Genomic DNA, 27,211 nt, shown 5'->3' with positions numbered 1-27,211 from the left:
TTGTGTGTTTTTTTTTTTTAATGACTAGTAATATTTTATTACCACAGGGAGAAACCAACCCCTTGCTGTGCAATGTCCCATCCTCCAGGGCCTTTCTTTATAATAGGTGGATACACACCTGAGGCACCCACCTACCAACCCGTTGGGGACAGCAAGGGGGGGGACAGCAAGGGGAGGCCCAGGGCCCCGTGGCCCACACAGCTCCCCACATGGTGCGGGAGCTGGCACTGGAGGGAGCAGCTGCATCTATGCTGCTCCCTCCAGGCAGGAGCAATTATGTGTTTTGTTTCCCTGTCCACATCAGTACAAGCAGGAAAAGAGAACGCAAGTCTGCTCCCAGCCTACAGGAGCATTTTTCAGTCTACCGCTGGTGGGAGCATTTTGTAAACCTCCTGCCGGCTGGAAAATGCTCCAACCAGATGGGAGCAAACACATGTTTTCCTGCCTGTGCAGGGAAATTACTGAGTCCTGGGACACAGTGGACCGGTCCCAGGGGATGAGGTCCCTGGGTCTTTAATGGCTCAGTGAGGGGGATTACACAGCCCCCCTCCCTCTTAAAAAAGTGGCACGGCCCAAGGAATTGGGTCTCTGGGGCCTTTTTATGGTTCAGGGAGGAAGCCCCGCAGCCCAACTTCCCTTTCATTTCTATTTCAGCCCCAGAGGGATTTGGCCATAATTAGGCTCGGAGTGGGGGTCGCGCATCCCTTCCCTTTAATTTATTACTCAGTCCCAGGGGATTGGATCCCCGGGACCATCTTAGGCTCGCCTCCCCTATAATTTACATTTCTGTCCCTTGGGATTGGGTTCTGATGCCAAATTAAGCTCCGGGGGGGCACATGATCCTCTCATGTTTTGCCTCTGGGCCAGGAGCCCTAAAAACAAAAACAAAAAAAAAACAGGGGAGTTTACGGCTAAATGCAAGAGAAAAAGAAAACATGTTTTTGGCCCCTGGCAGGGTCCCTCTGGGACCACACCACCAGGCCTAGTGGTTCAGAGAAATGAAATGAAATTGGGATTTGTAACATGCACTAATACCCGGAGGTGTATCTCTACCCTGCTCCCCTATGTCGTTTTTAAAACAGTTTTTGTTAGGACTAGGGACAGAGTTTGGAGTTCTAAAATGGCTGCCACCATTTCCTGGTTGATGTGGTGGCAGCCAAACAGATCTTAATTTCTCCAAAACTACTGAATGGATTTACTATCAATCACAAAAAACACTCTTTCTAGACTAAGATCTGTGTAGTATTACACCGCATAGTTGCCTTTTCTTGCTGCATAACCTGGTCTACCCTGCCACACAATTTGGCCACTCTGCCATATAATTCCAGTGATTCTGCTTATATTATCATCTTTAAGATGTTTAATTATGAATAATTTTACTGCTGCCTGGTGGATTGTATTTTTCTTCCCATGCATGTTTTATGGATGTGCTGCAGTGACGGGACTGAAATGATCTAACATCGAAAAAGAAGGCAGGACAGCTTTGGCTTTAAAGCTTTGATAGGCATTCTTGCTGAGACACCTCCACAGTAGGGACATGTTTTGTACTTGGTAAATATTTATTGTGTTTATTTTTACAAATTTATCAGTGTGCTCATATAGTCCCACACTTAGATTACAAATTATACTCACAAAACTGTGCTGAGAAATCAGAAATAAATCATTAGACCACATTAAAAGCATTTCAAAGGGTCTACTTGCCAACAATTTTATGGTGTGCTCATAATTGAAAAGAGGGATTGTTGTATTAATGTTTAGTTTACTCAAGTGAGGTAATATGTTCTCCACCCGATGAACTCCTTGATGCTAAAAACAATTTGAACAAAAGTGTGAAAATCAAATAGTTTGAGTGGTAGTAGAGTTCAGGATAGACAGAGTACGGTACAAAATTAAGTTATAAAAAAGGATTCCATCTTGTGGACTAAGTTATACCTTCCCTTGTTTTAATACACAATTAAAATCTATGAAATGCCACCTACATGGAAGGGCTGAACTGTTAAGCCCATATGTAAAAATGCTGACCAAGAAGAACCAATAGTATTGATTGATGCTGCTGGATTAATCAGCATAAATATAGGGCAAAATTGATTTTAAAAAATCAGTTGAGAAATGAGTGCAGGAAAAGATCCTTTTACCTTTTGAGCAAGATGGATTTAGTTCTACTTTAAGTACTCAACATCATATTTTTCTCATTGGATTAAATTGCACTGGAAATTACGAAAAAAGGTAATCTACGCACTTCATATTGACTTGCGCTCTAAGTTTGATCCTCTTGATCCGCAAATTGTCTCAAAGGATAGAACTTAAGAACATCTGAAGAAAGTCTGCATATTCTAATTCGCCTTCTCTTTGCCTACTTACTCACTGTCAGATTTAGCCTTATGCCTTTATCAGCACCAAATGGCTTTGCTCCTCAGATCTAAGGAAGACATGTAAATATGTTACTATGAACAGATAACCTGTAAAGTGTACTCCCAGTGAAATCCAAAAACAGATTAATAGATTAAGCATTAAGCAAGTATTGTGACAAAAGTTCACAATCAATACCATAACAAAAAATAAAATAATGGACTACATCTGAGGTAAAATTTCAGCATTAGTGAAGGTTAGGTAAAAAACAAGTTGCTGAAAAGTAAACATCAGAAGAACGTGGGAGGAGTCTTATGAAATGAACACCAGTGTACAGTTTTTGAAAAATGCTTTGCGGTCTACAAAAGGACTGTTGTGAAGTAAGTGTGACAGGGTTTAATTCTGAGGGCTATTAGAAGGATTACATTTTTTTACTGGGGCCAGAAGTGAGAATCCCTATTAATTACAGGATATTTAAATGGTCTGCTAACTGGTGAAAACCAATGGGCCACAATGAGTAAAGGCAAAAAAAAGTATAAACTGAGATCCTGTATGACTAATGTGCAGAAAGGTAGACCAATACAAGTCTCCAAAAAAGTATTTTGAATACTAATCACATGTTCTCTCATGATAAAAAATGATGCATTATGGATATTAAATTAATTTATGGAGGAAATAGAAACACAAAATATTTACTCCATAGTCGGAAATGGGTAAAAGATTACTTAGCATTTTGAATACATGCTTAATGTATCTGACAATACAACTGGAGTTACACATGATAAATGCTTATGCAATAGAAAGATTCCAGCTAAATTACCACACTCTTTTGTGAACTGCAGTCCAAACTGAGATTGATGATTTAAAACTGCTTTAAACCAAGAACGCTTTTTCACAACTATTTTAATGGTCTCACCAAGAGTAGCAGTGGGCATTATTTTTTTTTAAAAAACATGCTAGGAAAAATCAATAATGCATGTGCAGATGTCAGGGTGTTGTGTTACTTTAAAATGTATATTAGCTTGATGTGTTTTATTAGTATTATAAAACTATATATTAGATTTTATGAAAGTTTATACATATATGTTTTAATTTTCATATTTATATGACATATGGTCAAATAAAAAGTAGTTATCAAACGAACATCTTAAAAGAATGACAAAGGATAATGCCCAACTATAAATTAAATACAAAGGCAAACAATACCACTCAAAAAAATTAAATAGATTAAAAAAAATAAACATAACAGTTCAATAAAAGTTGTCACCATGTTTAACAAAATGACCCTTTACTAACAATAGACAGTATTTTTATTCAACATGTTTATGTACAGTAGAAAACGCTTCTTTAACATAACACTATGGTTGATTTATTGCATTTTGGTGGCTCATTGTTTTTAAATTGTACTCTTCTATAAAACACGGAGTAAGATGATTAGCCATTCAACAAGGAAGCACACATCTTTTCTGATAAATTGCAAGCATTTTAAAAACAGTTTAAGTCCAGCAATGCAACATATGTAATTAAGGAAAAACGGTTGTTATATACAGTTCTGAATAACTTAAAACATCAAAGTTTGTTTGTATCCACATCACCCGGTGCCATTAAGAACTAGAGCAACCAATACAGATTAACCTTCAGTGCCTTACAAAGATAAATGAGTTACTGCAAATTCAAAATAGGGTTTAACCTCAGTCTGAACAATGAACCACAATATCAGTGACCTTTCAGGAAACAGCATTTTCTGTTGGTTTTTGGTAAATATTTATAGAAAAGGAATTGTTACATAAGAAATACATAATCTATATAACTGAAAAAGTACGAAAGCAACCATCATTGTTAATTTGTAGAAGTTACATACCCTTTTAACATTTTAAAATATGTTTAAAAAACGGATATGACGATCTGGAACATGGGAGAAGCTTAGGGTATATTTGAAGCAATTTTAAAGATAACATATCTATTTAAGGATTTATGATCTTCGCTTCAGGATCACCTTTTGGAAATCCTTTATATTTTTCAAAGTAGTCAAGGGTTTTTATACCACATGTATTAATAGATTTCTTTGTACTTTCACAGCACATTTTAACCAATGAAACCTGCACCAACTATGTAAAAGCTTTAGGAAGGCCATTGTTGGTAAAATCCAAATGTATAAAAGATAAGGACAATATGTATTTAAAGTAAACAGTAGTGATCAGAAATGCATGTCATTTATCAAGCTTGATGTAACCTCCATTAACAAGTTTTATCCCAACATTTAATAGTATTACTAATGGGCACTGGGTCTGTGATTGTCAAACTACCCACCCTAGACTATTAAACATAGAATAAATGATTGGCATTAACAAGAGAGCAAAAGTATGTGTGTGAGGAAGAGAATAATGCTTTTAGCATATGGATTTCAAAATCTTTAATTTTTTCCTTAATGTCCATGGACACTTGCGTGACAGTCAAAGAACAAAGCAGACAATTAAGCTGGCAGGTCTGTTAAAAAATAAATAGAAGAAAGCTTTCTTAGGAACTTAGTCATTCAAATTTATTTTCAACAAAGTTTAAATTCATCCTCATCACAACTACTACCGAAACCTTTAGAAAAGGATCCCAAGTCATCTAAAAGGCAGATGTCTACACTGCCTTATATGTATTAAGCTGTAGAAATGCAAGTTTGTTTTATTCCATTATTTTAGCCTCGAAATAACTGAGTTCTGCTATCCCTTCAAGCACAGGTCCCAAGGAGTCTGTCACAGACCACTGTCTAGTTGTTTTAATTTTATCAACAGTGTGAATCTTTGTGCATTTGAAAAGTTGTATGCATTCTACTTGGTGTAGGTTACCTTACCAATTATGATGTGTGTTATCTAAGAGCAGTGTTATGTCCACTGGCCAGCTTGAAATGTGTGCCTGAGGAGTACTGCACTGTGCTAGAGGTTAATAGTATCAATTTAACAAGGTTAATAGTGGGTCATGGAGTGGGTTTTGGCTTGTAATATGCGTTTTGTTTGTGGAGTGCTATATTGTTTTAGGTATGTGAAGAGAGAGTAGCAGTGGTGAGCTCAAACAAGTTTAACTATATGGTATCACTGAAATGTGTGAGTTTGGATTAATGAGAGCTCCAGATTTCTGATGCTCATCACTTTTTTCAGATGTTAAACAACTTGGAATATGTAAAACAAATAAACTATTAGAACATGTGGTATAAATAATCAGCATGTGGTGTGCACTGCTGTTCACCATGAAAACATTTTCAACACAAATAAGGCGATACTGGAGAATGCTAAATCAGCATGAAATATAATTTCAATATACGCTAGTCAGACAATCTTCTCTGCCTGTGACAATAAAAGGGCCAGCAGTCCATGGAGAGCTGACATTACACAAAGGATTAGGCATTTTTACACACATTTTATACAGACCGATAATTAATATTAACCAGGTGGGAGAAACAAACATTTTAAAATATTTCAGCTGCGGGTACCTGAAAAACATGTTTTTTTCTGAAAACTTTAATCATCCATAATGTGACAGTAATACGTTTCTTTAATTTATGAATGACAATTGTGTAATGTGTTCTGAAAAACATGATGCTGAAACAAAAAATTGAAATCTATCATCTTTAATCAAATAAATTAGAAACTGAAAATGTGTCCTCCATCAATCCAGTTTGCTCAATTGAACAAAGTATATTCTTCCATGTTATGAAGAAGTGTATTGAAATAACTTTGGAAAACTATGTCATCCACAAAAATATGGTGCTTCAAATGCTTGTAGACAGTTAATGATTCTGGAAACAAGCTAAGCACATGAAACTTGAATAAAAAAATGTGCACCTTTTTAGCCAAATGGAACAAGAGGGTCAAGACTGCAGAGGCAATCTTAGTGGTATTTCAAGACTCAGAACGAGCTATAAGCCTATATAACAGGCCTTATTGTCATCTGTATTAGAAAAATGAATGCAGTCTGTGAAACGTAAAAGAAACACCACAATAAATTACTTTAGAAAGTTTAAGCCAATCAAAGTTTCAAATGTAAAACACTGTTGAGGTTGCGAACAGAACCCCTTATTTCTATGAAAGTGCATGGTTGTGGTCCTTTATGATCACAGACACACAACCCTGTAGATCTTTTTTTGGTCTTCCTCGGACACGACTGTGTTTTGAAACTAGATCGCCTATTCAACTGCTTATCTGGATGTCCAGCACCAGAACTTGTGTCCTTATGCCATAAGAAACAAGATTTCACTAATGGCACTGTGCATGGCCTAAAATAAATGTAAGCTCTGTGCTGTCTACAAAATACCACTGTTGGTGTGAATGTCTGCAGGCCATTTGAGTGATTAATCTGAAAGTCTGCCACATTTGACTTAAATGAAAGTGCACTTGTGCATCCAGAATTTGTGGAGCCTTTGTCTTTTGGTAAGTGCCTTAGAGGAAATGTTTGCTTTCTCTGTTCTACAGGAAGCTCATTTTGATTGGATTTACTGCCAACCATCTCTATATCTGACAATTGTGAGTAAGGCCTTATTTTGTTACAATTCAGCTTTTTGTTTGCTGTCTGCAGTGCACATTTGTTCCCACAGAGAATACCTTTATTGACCACAGTGTTTTTATTCGGACAACCTGCCAAATCTTTTAAGTAGCATTTTGTGGATTTTGGTTTACAGTTTGATTTGCATGATCTTTCCAAAAGGGGTTTCCATATTTGATTTTCAGTGGCATGACTCACACAATCATCACTTTGCTTACTGGGAGAACATCTGTATTTTTTCTCCTGCGGTCTACGAGGGAGACATCTGCTTCTGAGTCGGAGTGAACTCACTGCTTCCAAATTCCATGCACGTGTACGTGTTGAGACATTAATTTTTTCTGTAATGTACCTGACCATGGGGTTTAATATTTCTTTAGGGTGCTGCAGAGGTAAAGTCTCAGGTCTTTTGTTACTCGATTGGCACTTTCTTTTTTGGACATCTGCACTAGGATTTCTGCAACCTACATGTTCCTTAGCACTGCCTTTCTTACCCAAGATTTTTACATCCAAATTCAAAGTACAAGGCAATGCCTGCCCACTCTTACTCTTTCTAAGAGGTCCTGTACTACAATGAGAAAAACCTGATCTCTTTATTCCTTTCAAGTCAAGCTTGGGTAAAAATTTATTTTCTCGTTCCTGGATCAGCTTTTTTGTCAACCCATGAAACTTTAGGTAATGTTGCTTTAAATCACCTACTGTTGGCAGTGAGGCTGAACAGTCCTTCAGCATACATAGATACAGAGAACTGTAGCCACATTTGGATTGATGGTGTTTTATTTCTCGGAGTGTCTTGAAAGTTATTTTGGAATTCCAGTTGCTAGGTTTCAGTAGATCCTTGCACTTATGTACAGACCTCACTCTAAGGGAGATGTGGCGCGAACACCTTCTGACTGATTTACTTTTGTGTTTCTTTACAGATATAATCACTGCATTTCCTTTTGTGATTTTGCTATCTGCTTGATGTTTCTTCAATGCATCCCTACTCTGACCTACTGAGGTTATGCTGCCACTGGTATTCTCTTTACACTTTTTCTGCTGCACATTCTTTGGTTTGGCATCCATATTATGCATACTGGATTTCTGGAAATTTGCCAATTTTGTGGGTGGATACAACATAGGGGAACATATGTCTGCATGTTTCTTAATCATTGCTTTTTTTATCCCATGGCAATGTGAATAGTGAGAAACCAATGACTTCTCACTTGAAAGAGAAGACCGACATCCTTTAATCATGCAGGAAAATGAAGGTACGCTTTTTGATTTGAAATCGATCTTACGGCACCCCACATCAACTGATTTTATGCAATATTTTCTCTTTCTAAGTGACATGCTCCTTACAGGATACTTTCTGGAATCTGTCTTGCCTTTCCAAACTGCATGACGAGCCATCACCTCAGCATGTGTGTTTGCCTCCTCTGTAGCACTCCCTTGTTCACACTCCGCAATTGTGCTTACTGTGGGTAGGTGAGAATTACCACCCTGCTTTAGGTTTGTGTCAAATTGCACCTGGCGTACAAAACCTGATCTTGTTATATACTGCCTGGGGAATGGATAAGGAAATGACTTATCCGAGTTTAATTCGGGCTGGTTTCCCTTTTTGGACCTAAAACTGCTACTATTCTCCTGAAGGTTATTCCATACAATGTTGCTTTTCGTTTTAGCATTGACCACACATTTTCCTAGAGGAATGACAGACAGCTTTAAGAATAAGGCCAACTTTGAGCGAGCAATACGATGCATCTTCCTGTAGTGCTTGAGGACACCAGAACGCGATACATAGAACTTCTTGCAAACTTCTACCAGGCACCTGTAGGAGACAGAAAGTTGGTCATGTTTGTTAGTTTTAATTTGGTTCCAAAATAACTGGTGTTTTACACTGAAGTGGTGATCCATCTGGTCAATACACCTAGTTTTAAACATGCAAGGAGAATTGGAACAGGCGTAACTTTCACAGACTTTCTGATCTGAAGGCTTTTGTATTGTAGCTGCCAGCTGACACTCCGTGATAACGTCATTTGCTACCTGAGGTTTCACCTTACACTTGTTAGAATGGGTGCTACTCTCACTGTCCTTTCCAGCATTCATGTTGGTATGCTCTCTCTGCGTGCATTCCAGATCGCTGGAAAGATTTTCAGTATCTGTTAATGATAAATCAAGAGGTTCAATTATTACTCTGCGGTCTGCAAGCTTGTCCTGTTCTGTAGCCCAACCCCCCTCAAGGGCTAGCTCTATTTTTCTTGTTTTTGACACCATCCCCTTACCCTTAGATTCATTACATGACTTACTTTCTTCATCTGAATCAAATCCAAAAAGTGAGTGGCATTTCTTCTGTGCAAGATGTGCTTCAAGTGCTTCAGAGTTGCAGTACGTGGTTAGACAGTTTCTACACCTTAATCTTTCCAATGATCCTTTAGAGACATCATCTAGCACAGCTGGAGTGTTTACATTGTCACTGAACACTTTCCTGCGCTTTGGCATGCTAAGGTACATTTCATCCAGGTACGCAGTAGGCAATGGTCTACTAAAGGTCTGGTTTGCAGTGGACCCATATGTAGGTGTACTGTTCTGTATTTTTTGTTTCAAAGGAAGTGGAGATATTGCAGGGCCATCATCCACTTTTTTGTCCTCACTTTGTAGCAAATTATTTTTTTCTGGACTTGAAATAGCATTCTCCTGTTCTTTAAAAGCATCAAATGAAGTTAAAGATGTCTGTTCTTGCTCCACATGGCCATTTACAAGCTGCTCACACACAGTAGTACAACTTTCAGAAATTGGCTGTAAAACAGATGACATCTGGTCTACCAAGCTCACAATCGTAGCATTAGAAGAGGAATTTTCACTTCCACTTTGAAAAAACAGGTTTGCCTTCTTCTCAGCACTCTGTGTGTATGTCTTCGGCTCTGAATATTCTTTTTTAGCTTTCCATGCTGGAACCGACGGATCCAGTTTCTCCTTTTGTCTAAAAGAAAATGTTTGGTCTCGAGATAAACAGATGGATTCAGTGCTAGCTGCTTGAAATTGCTGAGAAAGAGATTCAGTATCCTGGCAAACATTTGGCTCCAGGTTTAAGGATGGAGGATCCAAAACAGGGTGTAACGACATATGGCCAATTACTTCTGAACTATTTTCTGGAGAACAATTAGAATAATGTTCAGCCTCATGTTCATACAGTCTAGGAAGCTCCACAAACAGCTGAAAGCACCCAGGGTAACTACACATGGCTTCAAAATTGGTGTGTGCTGAGGAATGCTCAAGGAGTTCAGTTGCCAATTTGAATTTTCTATCGCAGTCAACATGCAGACAGAAATGAACATTTGGATATACATGTTTCTTTTGATGGTCAACAAAATGTTGGACATTTTCAAACTGCCTCTGGCAGAAACTACATTTTCCTTTATAAAATGCCATGATATGTTGTTGCGCTTTCAAGTCAGTAGGGTGGGAGATTGTTGCATGTTTATTCAGAGATCTCACCTTGTTAAATACACGAAAACACCCCTGGCCAGGACACCGAAAACAAGTTGGTCTAGTTAAAGTGTCTTTCATATTTAATAACGGAAACTGTGGCTGTGGATCCAAGTTATCAACGTGAGTCTCCTTTGCATATTTATTCAGAGACGCTCTCCTCTTAAATCCATGAATACATCCTTGACCAGGACACCGGAAGGTGCCGGATTTATCTATACCTTGGCTCTCATTCAAGGATAATGACTGTACTTGTTGCTGTAGTTCCAAATCATGGGAGTGAGCTTCCTTAGCGTGCTTATTTAGAGACATGACCTCCTTAAAGAAATACACACATCCCTGACTTGGACAATGGAAGGTGCCAGGTACAGCACCATCTTCACTTTGGGAAAGTTGTTGTAGATCCAAGTTATGCGTGTGATATTTCTTTGAGTGTTTCTGAAGAGATGCCATTGTATTAAAGAAGCCTCTGCATTCCTGAACAGGACACCTGAGGCTGCCAGGTTTACCATCAATCACAGTATCACTCTTGATTGGAGAAAACAGATGTAGCTGCAGAGTTAAGTCATTAGGATGATCATTCTTTGCATGCTTATAGAGAGTAGCAATCCTTTTAAATACACGCAAACACCCCTGTCTAGGGCACTTAAAAACCACTTGTTTGCCAACAGCATCAACGTCTTTAGGAAAGCATATTTTTTGCTGGATATTACAGTCCTCTGGGTGTGCCGTCATTGCATGCTTATTTAGCGACCCTATCCATCTGAACACACGGACACAACCTGGACCAGGGCACTTGAACCTAGCATGTTTTTCTAAAGCATATGTTTCCTTTATGGAGCGCATATGTTTCTCTGCATTTAGGTCAGAAGGGTGACAAATCTCGACATGCTCACTCAAATATCTTATCCTTTTGAAGATACAACCACATCCCTCCACAGGACACTTCAGTTTCTTAGGTATCTCAATAGGGTCTACATTCATTGAATGGCACAAAGAGCCATTTATTTTGTGAGGTGGTAGGGACTCCCGGTTCAGAGTTTCTTCACTTTCATCCAAGTCTTTGTCAATAAGAGGTTCACAAGGTTGATTTAAAGTGGGACTGAGACTGCCATTCTCAAAAACGCTGTGCTCAGATACATGATTTAAGATCACATCAACTGAAGGTGTGTTGGTTAGCCTCATTGTTTCAACAACTGAAAGTGAAGGAGTGGCAGCTTCATTATCCAGTATTTGGTTACAGTCCATAGAGACATCAGTATTTCCAGTTCCAGAGATTAAACTGACACAGATGTTACGTTTTTCTTTAACTACAGTTTCTTTAAAATGATCAAAGGTGAGCTTTTGCCGTTTCATTTTCTTGACATGATCCTTTAAATGTTTTAGCATTATTGCACGGCTTCTAAACTTTCTCCCACATACAACACAGGTAAAACAGCCCTTTTTCTGATGCGCATGTGCATGTCTCATTATGTGACCACCAAGAAACTCTTTGTTGCACATCAAACAACGATGTTTTTGTACATTGTGGTATACTTTACATGTCCCAAGGTCTTCATGGTTTTTCTTAGCAAGAGTTTCCCTTCTCGTTCTGGACAAAGAAACATATTTATTTTCCAGTTCCCCATTACGCCTACCAATAAAGCGAACTTTATTCCTACTCAAAGATTCTTGTTGTATTCGACAAGTCCTACCAGAATCCGAACTAATCTGTGAATTTGCACATAGCAGATCAGTAGATCTATCTCTCAAAAGAGCAGCACAATTTTGCTTGATCATGGTAAAATTCCAAAACTCTGGATCAAACAGGAGTCCCTTTTTTAGGATGGGAAGCAACTCAAAGCGCACACGATTTTCAACAGAACTTGTGTATTCATTGTAGTCTTCATCTGGGCGTTCATAGAGACGCTCAACAGATCCATAGGAATCCATGGAACGCTCAAGAAAGAATACGGAAAGCACACAAATTCGACAAATCTCCAAGTCAGTTGGTAAAAGATGAGCAATAGTTTTGTAAATCAAAGCTTTAGTGTGTTGATCGTCCCGGAGGTCCAGCTGTAAGGCACATCCACAGATTTCAATAGCGAGCTGAATGCCAGCATCCCCAACCTGCAAAAAGAAATGAAGGTTTATTTTCTGAAATTTCAGCAAGATAATCAATCGTTAACAATTAGGTGGAAACAGCATACATATTTAATTCGCTAGTGTAACAAGAGATATGCAACCTAATATTCTTTAAATTATCAAACACGTTTGCAGATTCAAGGCTCGATTCACAAAAAAAATAATGGGAAGCTTTCCGACTGAGCATATTTTTCCTAATTTTTGGAATCCACAAACATTACCAGGCTTATGTCTGGAAAGCTGCACCAGTCACAGATTTGCAGATGTAAGCTGAGAAGGCCATGTGATCTTCATAATGGAATCCTAATCCCACAGCGTGGAGTTCTCCATCGCAGAGAAGTCCACATATGGGGAAATAGGCTCCACTGTGCAAATTCAATTTAAAGAAAAAATCTCTGCAGGGAAAATATTTTTCCCTGTGGACAAAGCCTTTTGCAAAACTGGAGGTGATTTTTCACCTTCCAATTCTGGAAGAGGATTTACACCAGTCCAGGGGCAGTAGTAAAAAAAAGAACATGAGTTACTTACCTGCAAATGGTTAACAAACTGTTGCCTGATCTTTTGTCATTTGCACGCTTCGATTAAAGTGCATCTTGCAGCAATCTCAAGGTATAGCCGTTCATGGGGTTCACCATCTTTATGGTCCACACAAATCATTAAGCAGTCTCTTCAGTCTTCCCTCCAATAAAGGGTCCTCTCCTACATGAGCGTTTAATACAGTACTTGCACAGCTAATGAAGAATCCATTTGAACCTATACATAAGACAGTGGTCAAATTTCTGATGTGGAAAGTGGATTTGCTATTGGCCCTTACATCAGCCAGAAGGGTTAGTGAAATGCAAGCCTTTACGATTAATGACCATTTCTTGCAGTTTATCCCAAAGCAACTACTGTACTGCAGACTTTCTTTCCAAATCCACAGTCAGCAGCGGAAAAATCACTGCATACACTGGATGTTAAAAGATTCCTGAAATGTTATTTACATCGTACCAAACAGTTCAGAAAGACAGACCAACTGTTAGTAGCATATGGGAATCATAGTAGAGGTGGATAAGTCTCAAAGACTTAATGGATTTCAACTGCTATCCAATTCTGCCATTCCAAGGATGGAAGACCCTAGCCAAATAAGGTGATGGTGCACTCCACTATATTGGTCTCTACTTTGACAGCTTCTTTCGCTTGGGTGCCTACTGAGACTATATGTCAAGTGGCGACATGGAAGAACAGACATACATATGTTCACGCAACATCATTGCCTGGAATCTGTGCATCACGATGATGCGGCTGTAGGACAAGCAGTCTTACATCATTTATTTCAAGAAGGGGAGTTATATATTATTTGTACCCACCATCCACTATTGTGAAATTATTCAAATATATTGTACAAATATTATAACTGCTAGCTATTCTAATTCAAGCTGGAGAAGAAAATAAGTTACTTATCTGTAACTGTGGTTTTCTAGTATTGGTATGTTTCATAGATTCATTTGACCCACCCTCCTCTCCGTAGAGGCTCCCCTTATTGTTGCAAGATTACATTTCCCACTAGTGCTTGAAGATCTAAGGTATTCTGCCTCTGTGGGGAGTATTCTAGAGGGTGCTGTCGCCTGGCAGGCTGAAGTTTGTTTCCTTTTAAATTATGTGGCTTAGTTATTAAATGTTTCATTGCCATTATAGGCTATGGTAATATTTTATACCACTTTACTATTGTACCGTGGGACTCCTACTTCGCCACCGAGGAGTAATTTAAACATGCGAATCTATGAGAGATCCAACACTGGAGCAAGGGAAATTCCATCAATCATATCTTTATGATGATAATTACTTTTGTGAATTGCCCTCAGTGTCTCAATTAAAGACTACAGCTGGTTAGAGAAGAATAGTCTTCTACCAAACAACTCTTTAGAAACTCATTTCTACTGACTTGTAAGGCAAAAATGGAGTTGTAGTTTAAAGTGTGCAGAAATAGGGTCAGTCACTGACTCACTAAATTAGCAAGTGAAAGGAAAAAATTAAGGAAGAGAACAGGTCTTTTATTATTTGATTCAAATGAATAAAGCATATGAACAACATGCTAATGTCTGACATCATCTCTATGGATTATCACTGAGGAGGCGGGGCTTATTTGGGCTAAGATGCACAACTGTCAAGTAAAGCAGTGGTTTCAAACATTTCTTTATACATTTTAGGTCATGTAAAAGTGATGACTAGAAAGAATATGGAGATTTAAGCACAAGTGATTGACAGGAAAACCACACACTCCGAATCAGTTCGGCATACATTGCCTTCGTCCATCCCTAACCTGAGCGCACTTAGCCAAATCAGAAAAAGTATGCTTGCGCCGGGAACAAAATTTGTATCTTAGAGCATAAAATGTTCACAGGTCTCTTTTCGCAGAGAAATAAATGGCTCCACTACTGCTGTTTAATATCAAAGGTGTCAATTTTCAATGATTACCTAGTTCTTAAGTTAAACTGCCAAGTTTTATGGCGATAATTTTTTCTGTCAACTGCATACTAAAGAGGCCTGAGTAACTAGGTTGATTTGAACCTTTCGGTTGGGGACATGGGGCACGCAACTGGGTGCAAGATGGCCTCTGGTTTTCAGATATCTAAGTTCGCTCCCTGTTCATGTTCACGCCCGCACAACTTTGAGCATTGAGACTGCTTCCGAAACTCTTCATGTTGGATTTACTGCGATGCACCCCAAAAGTTGAATACAGAGAGTAGGGGCGATGGAATGACTTGAGGCAATTTTGGTTTTTCCTCTGGTTCACAAGACAGAGGTACACTGCAACATGTATGATGGGAGTCCAGTGATAAAGCACACTTTGCGGCCCAGCTTCGGGGTGAGAGAATAGGCAGGGCATGGGTTTTACTAGAAGGAATATGCTACTTACCAGTATGCATCTGTTCTTGGCATGTAGAGCTGCAGATCTACACACTTTTGCATAGATCGCCATCTGGTGTTGGGCCCGGATGTTTGCAGTTTGTTTTTCCGCTTGGAAAGTCTTTGGAAGTCACGAGGTCGGTGACTTCTTCTTTGGATCGTATTGCGCAAGGGCTTCGGCTCCATCCTCAGATTGTTTTTCGCCAGCAGGGAAAGATGGAGCGTAGTAACAACAGTGAAGAAACCCATGTGTGTTGTATCTAAATAAGATAAACTGGTACAGATACAGGTAGCCGGGGAGGCGGGTGGGCGTGTGTAGCTCTGCAGCTCTACATGCCAAGAACAGATGCATACTGGTAAGTAGCATATTCCTTTCGAGGCATATGAGCTGCAGATTACACACTTTTGCATAGACTATATAGCAGTTCCCAACCTTAGCGGCGACCACGGTATCTGTTGCAGTGGTTTGAAATAGTGTTTTAAGTACAGCCTGGCCCACACTAGCTTGTTGTTTAGTTTGTACATCTACACAATAGTGTTTGGTGAAAGTGTGCGGTGTTGACCATGTAGCTGCATTGTAGATATCATCTAATGGGATGTTCCCTAGAAATGCCATGGAGGCCCCTATCTTTCGTGTAGAATGGGCTTTAGGGAGGGGAACGGAAAGCGTTCGTTTTGCTTTGTGGTAGCAAATCTGGATGCATTTTACAATCCACCTAGCTATCCCCGATTTTGAGATGGGGTTGCCCTTGTGTGGTGGAGAGAAAGAGACAAACAGTTGTTTGGTCTTTCGGAAAGGTTGCGTTCTCTCGATGTAGTAAAGTAAGGCTCATTTGACATCTAGCGTGTGCAGAGCCCTTTCTGCAACGGTCTGAGGTTGCGAGAAAAATACTGGTAGTTCTACAGATTGGTTTAGGTGAAAAGGGGAAATGACTTTAGGTAGGAATTTTGGGTTGGTACGAAGAACAACCTTGTTCTGGTGCATTTGAAGAAAAGGTTCTTGTATGGTAAGTGCTTATATCTATTGCAGAGCTTAGGTCACTAGATTCAGTCACCAGTCTCAGGGAGAGGCCTCCATATTCCACTTGCTTGTCCAGTGCTTGTTTGCTAAAACTCCTTTAACCCAGATGATCTAAGGAGGCCAGAAGGCAGCTAATTGCCTCGGCTTGGCAATAATTGCTCAACATAGCGGCAGAGCTGCAGAAGTGCAATGAAATAATACCGGACTGCGCCGCTCCAGCTCCAACTCTCAAACCAGTAACATTTAGCTACATGGATAATGGTTCCTCTGCCCTCTCAATATGGTCCCTGAGCAGCCAAGAACAGCAGCTGAGTTGTAGAGGTCTTTAAGATTATTCTATGGTTTACCTCCTTTGTCCATTCTTTAGAATCTACAATGCCCTGGCTGCAAACTCTCCAACTGCCAGAGACTGTCTGTCACACTCCTATATAGTTGAAATGGGGACCATAAAAGAAAATTATTAAAAATACACTTCCATCCCCCCAAAAAATGCACATAACTGCTCTCTGCTGCTCAACTGCACAATAAGTCCTATTCAGATTCCTGCAAGATTACTCGAACACAGTCTAGTTAAACTAATCCCCACAAAGGCTTGAGTCTGCAAGGCAGACAATGCATATGCATGCCTTGACTCTTGATGTGCAAAGCTGCTAACTGTGCTTCTTCACCTTCAGAAGTTAGCTTTTTTCCTTTCTTGTATTTGTATTTTTACATATTGGCAAATTTCTGAACTTCAAAGTTGATGAAGTTTAAAAAGTATGCTGGTGAAAATAACTTACAAGATGCACATTTTTGTAACAAGGAAAACTCCACAAAATCTACATTTGCCAGGAGTATTTTCCTACATAAAAATGTTTGGCAAGGAAAACATTTTGCTAAACTCTTTTGCAGAAATCTTCAGCCATGGAATCCCAAAAGAATTTTTGCAACTTTAAAAAGTTGTGAACTTTGCACAACTCTGACAGCAAACTTGAAATTTCACACAAACCCTTGTTTAGGTGGGCATTTTTCTCAAGCGGACTCTTTAAATGGAGAGTCTAAACCACACCACTGTCAATCAACTAGCACAAGGCAGGCCTTGAAAGCCTGATATAAGATCGAGAGCAAATGTCATGAAAGTTTTGCAAGGTTATCACGGAAGCATTGCCTTAGATAACGTTGCAAAACGTCCCCCTCAATTTCATCAATGACTCCTTTAGGCCCTTTGCTTAAACCAAGCCAAAAGGCTAATATTGATGTAAAGTATTTGCAGAGCATTTGTTGATCTTTTTCTACCTAATCTACTTGAAATTACAGGTATAAATTCATGTTAAGTCTCTTAATCTTTCAAGTCAAAGATTTCTGAGGCTAGCCTCTGCATTAAGTTAAATTTATACAGCTTGACTGCTGCATTCACAGCTTTATCAGACAAGAATGGAGGGCAATTGATACTACATGAAATCATCAGCCAGTGGTGATCTAGTATATGTCAGAGAAAGATATGAAAGGGTTGGCTTAACTGTTAAGAGGAAATGTGACAAAAACAAATTGAACACCGGGCTACACATACATAGCAAAGAAGGACTGCCATAAAAAACTTAGAATGTGATTTTTGCCAATTAGGAACATTTGATACAATTCTACATCACAAATTTTAAATTGCATATACAAAATATTACCAGCACCACTTTTTAATAGAATAAAAATTTCAGCTTGCCCACAGATCATTTTAGTGGGAAAATGTAAGCTACAGCATTGTGGGAAAATTATGCAATTGGCCATTTTAAAAAGAGTATTCATGCGAGTCCTGGTGTAGGCAGTTCCAGGGCAATCATAAGCTACTGGACACTAACTGTGCCCAATTGGAGTTGTTTACAGTTCTGATAGTGACCAAACTAGATGACCAAGTAATCCCCTTTAGCACTCGACTCTAAGTAATCTGAGGCAGATTATTCCAAGCTTCCTCAGGAAGGTGGTATGGGCAGGATAAGGAGAACACAACATAACTAATACCACTGCTCAAAAAGATTCACTTCTGTTTGTGCTTCATTTTCTAAAGTAAAAAGTACTTAGATATACATAGGAAAATTACAAAAAATAATATAATTAATATAAAGACACACAACAAAACTAACTACTTCCTAGCCAGAGAGGTGACACTAAATGTTATTATAAGACCTATGAGCTAAGCACTATAGTTTTCCTCATTGCTGGAGTCTGTTCAGTGTTCAGAAAGGAAAGCTTTTTTCAGTACGGATTGATGGTGGTGCTACTGTTGAAAGTGTGTAAAAGTTTTGAGGTTTTAATACGATTCCTATAAAACTTTGTAAAACTCAAAGAATTACCTGCAGACCCCACCTCCCAGATAAGTAACAGAGTGCCACTGTAAGGTCACAAAGGAGGGTGAAGGGAGCATGCCCAATAATCAAGCCACAATCCATGGGATTCCACCAGCCCAAAAGATTACCATGGGCTTACTAATGTTGATTCAGTTGTCCGTTCAACAAATAAGGGCACAAAGTATTTAATAAGCCCTATAATTTTCTCAGAGCTACCGATCCAGAGGAATGGGCTCTGCTGGGAAAAACCAAGCTGGACACCAGAGAACAGGGGCTCAAGAACAGAAATCACACAAATCACTGGTCTGATTTCTAAATGGTCAACATCCTGAATCACAGCTTCTCCTAGTTACAGCTCTAGCTTGCTCAAGTCAGAGAGTAGAGTCAAAGTTGTCTTCAGGGTTCTGGAGGCTACTAGTGACTCACACAAGTTTTCCTGAAGCAGGGGCACAGTTTGAGACTAAGGATGCTCACTGACAACAATGTTGGCAAATGCTTTCCATACGTCTCAGGCAAGGGAGAGAGAGGTTAGTGAGCCTTTTCTCATGCAGTGTCTGGGTAACACTGTCTTGGAATGATTCTCACCTCATGATGGATCCAATGAGCACCTCAAAAGGGAGATGGGCCGATTATTTCCTTCTTCCACACAAGCTTTCTTCTATACAGTGTAGCCCAGCAGCAGGCAAGTCTCTGCCTGTGAAGCAGGTCCAGCAGCACCTATCTGCAGGATCTGTGTCCAAACTCTGGCCCTAACCTGGCAGGGAGAACCCATCAAGCAGACCTGCTCCTTGGAACTCAAAGCTCCTCAACTGTGCTGGTACACAGATCCTTTTTGGCCACAAGGAACTGTGGAACAAACCATTGGTCAAGCTCACCAGTATTTATCATCACAGCTGACTAATAGCATATTTTGCATTATTCAAATTTTGGGGAGTTCCTAAAAATAAACACTGCAAGGTTACTCCATGGCCTGGCTTATGGACAATAGAGCCCTTTGGCTGGGCTAGTTCTAAACAGGCCAGGGACAGATTTGTAAGGGTTCAGACAGCAAGCCATCTCTCTCGTATAGGCAAACAGGGGGAGGAGCTGGGAGTGCTCTGACTGAGGGACGCCGGAAAACTGCAAAGGGAAGAGGCCCGTCACCCCCACCCGCAAGACACTGTTTCCCTCCACTGCCTAATCCCAGGGTTAAGGGGTAGGAGGAATGTATAAAGGTGAGCCCCAGGTCACTAGTGGTCTGTGCAACTTCGTACAAAGCCCTCCACCATTTCAATCACTCAGGATTTATAAAGAGAGGCTAATTACCCAATAGGGTATCCGGCGCTTGTAGGTCCCAGAGGCTTATACGAACAGTCAGGTCTTGAGGGCCATTTGGAATTGCGAAAGTGAGGTGCGGTCTGGAGGTGCGCGGGGAGCCTGTTCCAGGTCGTTGCCACAATGTGGGAGAAAAAGAGTCCTCCACCTCTGCTTCAGTAGATGCGGGGTGTATGGGCAAGTGAAAGAGAGGCAGAGCGTAATCTTCTCAGAGGTTGATGGAAGTTCAGGCGGTGGTTAATGTATGCGGGACCCTGGTTGTTTAGAGCCTTGTGTGCACGGGTCAGCAGCTTGAATTGCGATCTGTTCTGTATGGGGAGCCAGTGGAATTGCTTGGGGTGTGATGTGGGGTTCATTGGGGAAGACACAGGATGAGTCTGGCTGCGGCATTCTGCATGGTCCAAAGTCTCTGTAGGCGGTGTGTGCCGATTACTATGTAGAGGGTGTTGCCATAGTCCAGTCTGCTGGTGAGGAGGGTCTGCGTCATGGTGCATCTCGTCTGTAGGGGTACCCATTTAAAGATCTTACGTATCACGTGCTGAGCGAAGAAGCAGGCAGGGAAGAGACTGCGTTGATCTCAGATTTCATGGTGCGGTTGTTGTCGATGATGCCGAGGTTTCTGGCGTGGTCAGCGGGAGTGGATGCAGGTCCTAGGTCTGATGGCGACCAGGAGTCATTCAACGTGTTGTTGCTGTTGGCAAAGATCAGTATTTCCGGCTTCTCTGCATTCAGCTGCAGGCAGTTCTTCATCCAGTCTGCAATGTTTTTCATACATCTGTGGAAGTTGGTTCTGGTGTTGGTGGGGTTGTCGGTGAGTGGGAGAATGATTTGGGTGTCGTCTGTGTAGGAAACTGTTGAGACTGTGGGATCTGAGGATGTTGGCCACTGAAGTCATATATGCGTTGAACAGCGTGGGATGAGGGCTGGGGGAACACTGCAGGTCATCTCCTTGGGTTAAGGGGTGGGAGGGGGATCCTCTGGGATCTTCAAGTGGGAAAGGAGGCGATCCACAAGAGAACATCCTCCTGAATGCTGATGTGGTGGAGTATATCAATCAGCCTGTGGGGGGATACAGTGTTGAAGGCTGCTGAGAGATCGAAGAGGGTCAAAGCTGCTGTTTCTGCTTGGTCAAGGATGTCATTGGTTACTGCAATCAGTACGGTTTCGGTGTTGCGATTGCTGCAGAAGCAGGATTGGGAGGCATTGAGTAGCTGGTTCTGCTCCAGGTGTGTTATCAATTGTTGATGATCTTTTTCAGTACCTTCACTGGGAATGGGAGCTGGTAGATTAGACTGTAGTTTTTGAGTTCACAGGGGTTGCCTGAGGGGTTTATGAGTAGTGGTCTGACTTTGGCATGTTTCCTGGTGTCTGGAAATGTTGCGGTGGTGATAGAGGTGTTGTGTAGGGTGGCGAGTTCTTGACCGATCATTTGGTTTCAGAGGTTAAAGATGTGGTGTGGGCAAGGGTGTGTGGGAGCACCCAGGTGCATAGATTTCGCAGTGGGGTGGTGTCCTGAGTGGAGAGGATGTTCCAGGTGGTCAGTGTGGTTCATGTCTGTTACAGTGGTGGCGTATCTGTTGAGGAAGTCCGCAAGTGTGAGCTGGGGTTTGAAGTTTCTATATATGGATGCGATCTTGTTGTGGAAGAAGTGGGTGAGGTTGTCGTACAGATCCAGTGAGGGTGTAAGGTTGTTTACGCTGGCAGCCGGTTTGGAGTATTCCTTAACGATGTTGAAGGTTCGGAGGTGTTGAGGGCATTCGCCCAGCTGGTCTGAGATTTTGTTCCAGCTCAGGTGGGGGGCGTTTATCATCTTGGAGGTGGTGGTGTGGAGGCTGGAGAAACTGAAGTTAACACTGAAGTGATCGGTACATGTGAGTTCTGTGACATGGTTGTATTTGACGTGGTTGCTGGAGGTGAAAATTGGGTCCAGCGTGTGTCCTGCAGAGTGTGTAGTGTGGATGATCTGGGTCAATCCGAGGCTGCTCATACTGTCGAGGTGGTCTGTGGTGTTTTTGTTGTTGGAGTAGTCATGTGGGAATTTAGGTTGCTGAGGAAGATGTAGTTCTTGCAGTCTAATGCTTGGGGCAAAATGAAGTCTGCAATGTTGTTGCAGAAGCTGGAGTGTGGGCCTGGGTGTGTCTGATGATTGTCTTGTCGTCCGAATGGAGCTTGAAGTTGAGATGTTTCATTGGGGGGTGGTGATGGTGGTAGTACACTGTATGGTCTCTTTGTAAATGATGACTGCTCCGCCTCAAGTCTTGTTGGTGCGGTCCTGGTACGTGATTTTATATCCGTTGGGGATTGCTCTGGCAATGTCCCACACAAAGCCCTCCACCATTTCAGGTGACATCACACATGTGGAATCAAAAACAGATTCCACCATGCACTCTTCCAGTCACATACACAGTCTCGACACGCAAGTTAAGACAAGGCACAGACCATACAAACACCTTTCACACATACCAAATCATACATAAATAAAAGACCCACATAAGGGAGACTAGCAGAAACCTCTACACTAGGGAAGGTAGTGGGCATCTCTCCATGAAGCAGTTTGAATATGCTACTTACCAGTATGCATCTGTTCTTGGCATGTAGGGCTGCTGACATTCATATCTGTGCATAGATCGCCGCCTAGTGTTGGGTCCGGATGTTTGCACGTTGTTGTCCTGGAAGAGTCTTCGAGGTATCCTGGGATAGGTGACTCCTCCCCTGGACTACAGTGCGCATGGGCATCCTCTCCATCCTCAGATTGTTTTTCGCCATTGTGGCAGTGATGGAGTAGATACAGAAAAGTGATGACCATGCTTACAGTAATTCTGAGAGCTGCAGCTGCTACAGGCGCCGGGGAGGAGGGAGGGCGATATGAATGTCAGCAGCCCTACATGCCAAGAACAGATGCATACTGGTAAGTAGCATATTCAGTTCGAGGCATGTGGGCTGCTGAATTCATATCTGTGCATAGAATGTATAGCAGTGCCCTCTATTAGCGGCGGCTACCAGTGCCAGCTGCAGCGGTCTGAAAAAGGGTTTTGAGAACAGCCTGTCCTACAGCTGCCTGCTGTTTTGATTGCACATCTACACAATAGTGTTTGGTAAATGTGTGTGTGGTGGACCAGGTGGCTGCTCTACATATATCATGCAGGGGAATATTTCCTAGAAAAGCCATGGAGGCCCCTAACTTACGTGTTGAGTGGGCTCGTGGGGGAATAGTTAATGTGCGTTTTGCCTTTTGATAACAAATTTGAATACACTTAACTATCCATCTGGCTATTCCTGCTTTGGAGATGGCGTTACCCTTGTGGTGTGGGGCAAAGGCAACGAACAGTTGTTTTGTCTTCCTAAAGGGTTTAGTCCTGTCGATGTAGTACATGAGGGCCCTCCTTACGTCTAGTGTATGGAGTGCTCGTTCCGCGACAGTTTGTGGGTTTTGGAAGAAAACGGGCAGTTCAATAGTTTGATTCATGTGGAACTGCGAGATTACCTTGGGCATGAATTTGGGGTTGGTACGTAGTACGACCCTGTTGGCGTGAACCTGTATAAATGGCTCTTGAACTGTTAGTGCCTGGAGTTCACTAACCCTTCTTAAAGAAGTGATTGCTACCAGGAAAGCTACTTTCCAGGTGAGGAATTGAATCTCGCATGAGTGGAGAGGTTCAAAGGGTGGACCCATCAGGCGTGTGAGGACCAGGTTGAGGTTCCACATTGGAGCCGGTGGGTGGCTTGGTGGAATGACTCGTTTGAGGCCTTCCAAGAATGCTTTGATGGCAGGCACTCTGAATAGTGAGAGGTGCTGCCTGGTTTGCAGATAGGCGGATATTGCGGTCAAATGGACACGTATAGAGGTGTACGCCAGATTGCATCGGTATAGGTGTAAGAGGTAACAAATGATGTTTTGGATGGATGCGTCCAGCGGGTTAATGTCATTATTACTGCAATAAATGACGAACCTTTTCCATTTGGCTGCATAGCAAGCTCTCGTAGTGGGTCTCCTGGCCTCCTTGATGATGTCCATACAGTCAGGTGGCAGGTTGAGGTAGCCAAACTCTAGGACTTCAGGAGCCAGATTGGCAGGTTCAGCTGTTGCGGATCTGGGTGCTGAATCTCTCCATGGTTCTGCGTTAAATGCGCGGGTTTGATCCGCAGCCTTTGATGCGGCACCACGGAAAGTTCGAGGAAGGTGGTGTACCATGGCTGGCGTGCCCACGTAGGAGCAACTAGGACGAGTGTCAGGGAGTGTTGTCTGAGTTTGCAAGCCACCAGCGGTATCAACGGCGCTGGGGGAAAAGCGTACGCAAATCTGCCGGACCAGTTCATCCATATCGCATTGCCCTGCGACTGTGGATGTGGGAACCTGGCGGCAAAGCTTTGGCATTTTGCGTTTTCGCTTGTGGCGAAGAGGTCCATCTCTGGATGACCCCACTGCTGGAAGTACGGTTGGAGTACTGATGGGTGTAACTCCCACTCGTGCATCTGGTGGCTGTGTCTGCTGAGCAGATCCGCCATCTGGTTGTCCTTGCCCGGGAGGTGCTCTGCCATGAGGAACATGTTCCTCTGAATGGCCCACTTCCACATGCTCTGAGCCAGATGAGACAACTGTGGAGAGTGTGTTCCTCCCTGCTTCTGTATGTAGTACATGGCAGTCATGTTGTCCGTCCGGATCAACACGACTTTGTTGCATAGATGTACTTTGAATGCCTTCATGGCCAGGAAGATTGCCATCAGTTCCAGAAGGTTGATGTGCATCTTCTTCTGTTGTGTCGTCCATAGTCCCTGCACTGTGTAGTGGAGTACATGAGCTCCCCATCCTTGGAGAGACGCGTCCGCTGTCAGTACTATTTGTGGAACAGGCTCTTGGAACGGTCGGCCCTTGCAAAGGTTTTGAGGATTCCACCAATGCAGAGAGTTGTATGCCCGACCGCTCACCAACACTAGGTCTTTCAACTGTCCTTGAGCCTGATTCCACTGACGTGCTAAGCACTCCTGAAGCGGGCGCATATGTAATCTCGCGTGTGGGACTATGAAAATGCAGGAGGCCATCATGCCTATCAACTGCATGAACACTCGTGCTGGAAGTGAGTGTTGGGGTTTGAACCTGGAGATCAGCATTTGCATGCTGTTGATCCTCACTAAATTTGGCTGAGCTGTGGCCGCCAGAGTGTCTATAGTCGCACCTAGGTACTGTTGTACGTGTGCGGGCTGGAGATGGGATTTTGGGTAATTTAGTGAGAACCCCAGACTGTGAAGGAGGTGAATGGTGCGGGACATGTGGCTGGCACATTGCTGGGCTGACTTCGCTTGAACGAGCCAGTCGTCCAGGTAAGGGTAGACGTATGTGCTGCCTCCGTAGATGTGCCGCCACAGTAGCTAGGCACTTTGTAAACACCCTTGGTGCCGTTGTCACGCCGAAGGGAAGGACTTTGAATTGGTAGTGCTGCCCTTGAACAGTGAACCTGAGGTATTTTTTGTGTGATGGGTGAATGGGTATGTGGAAATACGCATCCTTGAGGTCCAGTGTGGCAAGAAAGTCTCCCTGCTTGAGCAGCGGGAGGACTTGCTGGAGAGTGAGCATGTGAAAATGCTCGGAAAGAATGTATCTGTTTAGGGGTCTCAGGTCTAATATAGGTCTGAGTGACCCGTCCTTCTTCGGTATTAATAAGTACAGGGAGTACACCCCCGTACCTTGCTCGTGGACGGGTACGACCTCTATTGCGCCTTTTAGAAGCATGCTTTGCACCTCCTGCTGTAAGAGCGTTAAGTGCTCTGAGGACATAGGACGGTTTCTTGGAGGAATTGTGGGTGGAGTGGAGGTTAGCTCTAGACAGTAACCGTATTTGACAATATCTTTGACCCACCTGTCCGTGGTGATGGAGTTCCACGTGGACAGGAACCTTTGTAGCCTTCCCCCGACAGGTGTTATGTGGTCGGGAGGAAGGGAGAGGGCGTCACTGCTTGTTCTTGGGGGAGGACCTGGTGTTGCCGTAGCCGCGTCCTCTTCCCTTTGTACTGGAGCCACGATATCCACCCCGGGTGTTTTTATCGTAGGTGGTTTGTGTATTGCCCTTGTTGTATGTCTGCTGTGACCCCTGTCCTCTACCTGCTCCTCTATTTCCGGGGCGACGAAAGGAGCTGCTCCGAAAGGACTGAGTCTGGAGAGCCCCCATGGACTTTGCGGTGTCCGTGTCCTTTTTTATTTTCTCAAGGGTGGTGTCAACCTCCGGTCCGAATAAATAGTCGGGGTTGACAGGCTGGTTGAGTATATTATTTTGCACCTCAGGTTTGAATCCGGAGATTCGCAACCAGGCATGTCGTCGCAGCATGACGCTTGTGTTAATGGCCCTGGCAGCCGTGTCTGCGGCATCTAGTGCACACTTGATGGAAGCATTTGTGAGTAGCTGTCCCTCTCTGATAAGAATTTCTGCACCTTCTTTGTACTGGTCAGGGAGATGTTGGAGTAGTTGCTCCAATGTGTCATAGTGCGCTCTATCGTAGCGAGCGAGGAGCGCTTGTGTGTTGGCTATGCGCCATATGTTGGCAGCCTGGGCGGCAACTCGCTTGCCAGAGGTCTCTAACACCTTGGACTCTTTGTCCGGGGGAGGAGCGTCACCTGTCGTCTGCGAGTGTGCCCTCTTGCGAGCATTCGCTACGACAATGGAGTCTAGTGGTAATTGGCCTCTGATGTAAGTAGGGTCCCCAGGCGCCGATCTGTATTTCTTATCGATCCTGGGGTTTATCACTCGTGCCCTGGTGGGTTCTTTGAAGATGTCCTTGGCTGGTTTGAGGACCCCTTGCAACATGGGCAGAGTTTTTACATGTCTTTCTGAGGATGCGAAGGTGTCCATAAGAAAGTCGTCCTCGATGGTGTCAGAGTGAAGCTGCACTCCATGATTATTTGCGGCACGTTCGATAAGAGCGTTGAACGCTGCAGTGTCCTCTGTGGGAGATGTTTTCGCCCCATAGAGTTGTGGGTCCTGTGCATCTAGAGGTGCACCTGGATCTACAGGGTCGCCCCAAGTTTGATCAGGGTCCTGTTGGTAATCAGGGTCTATGTCTCCGTGGTAGGGGACTTGGTCACCCATGTAGTCCTCCAACACGTCCGTGTCGGAGTGTGTGGGAGAGAATGATTGTGGATCCTGGTAGGGCGAGTGGTAAGATTCGCTTAGGAGAGGTTCTGAGTCCACAGGCAGCTTCCTTTTTAGTGGGA

General features: G+C 42.6%; 1 protein-coding gene across 3 annotated transcripts in view; it reads right to left on the bottom strand.

The window, feature by feature from the left end:
- Positions 1-3,636: 3,636 nt before the first annotated feature.
- Positions 3,637-27,211, bottom strand: part of ZNF654 (zinc finger protein 654) — a 173,139-nt gene continuing 149,564 nt past the window's right edge. The window contains exons 8-9 of one of the 3 annotated variants that reach the window (XM_085622680.1): positions 9,162-12,450; positions 3,637-8,683 (exon numbers count right to left, since the gene is read on the bottom strand). In XM_085622680.1, the coding sequence (XP_085478806.1) occupies positions 8,673-8,683; positions 9,162-12,450 (3,300 nt within the window). In that variant the 3' untranslated portion in view covers positions 3,637-8,672. Of the gene's footprint in view, positions 12,451-27,211 lie in introns of all 3 variants that reach the window. The other 2 variants (XM_085622679.1, XM_085622678.1) reach the window with 2 other exon arrangements.

Source organism: Triturus cristatus, chromosome 8, assembly GCF_964204655.1.
Source record: "Triturus cristatus chromosome 8, aTriCri1.1, whole genome shotgun sequence".
Lineage (NCBI taxonomy): Eukaryota > Metazoa > Chordata > Amphibia > Caudata > Salamandridae > Triturus > Triturus cristatus.
This window is presented reverse-complemented; position numbering and strand designations above follow the sequence as displayed.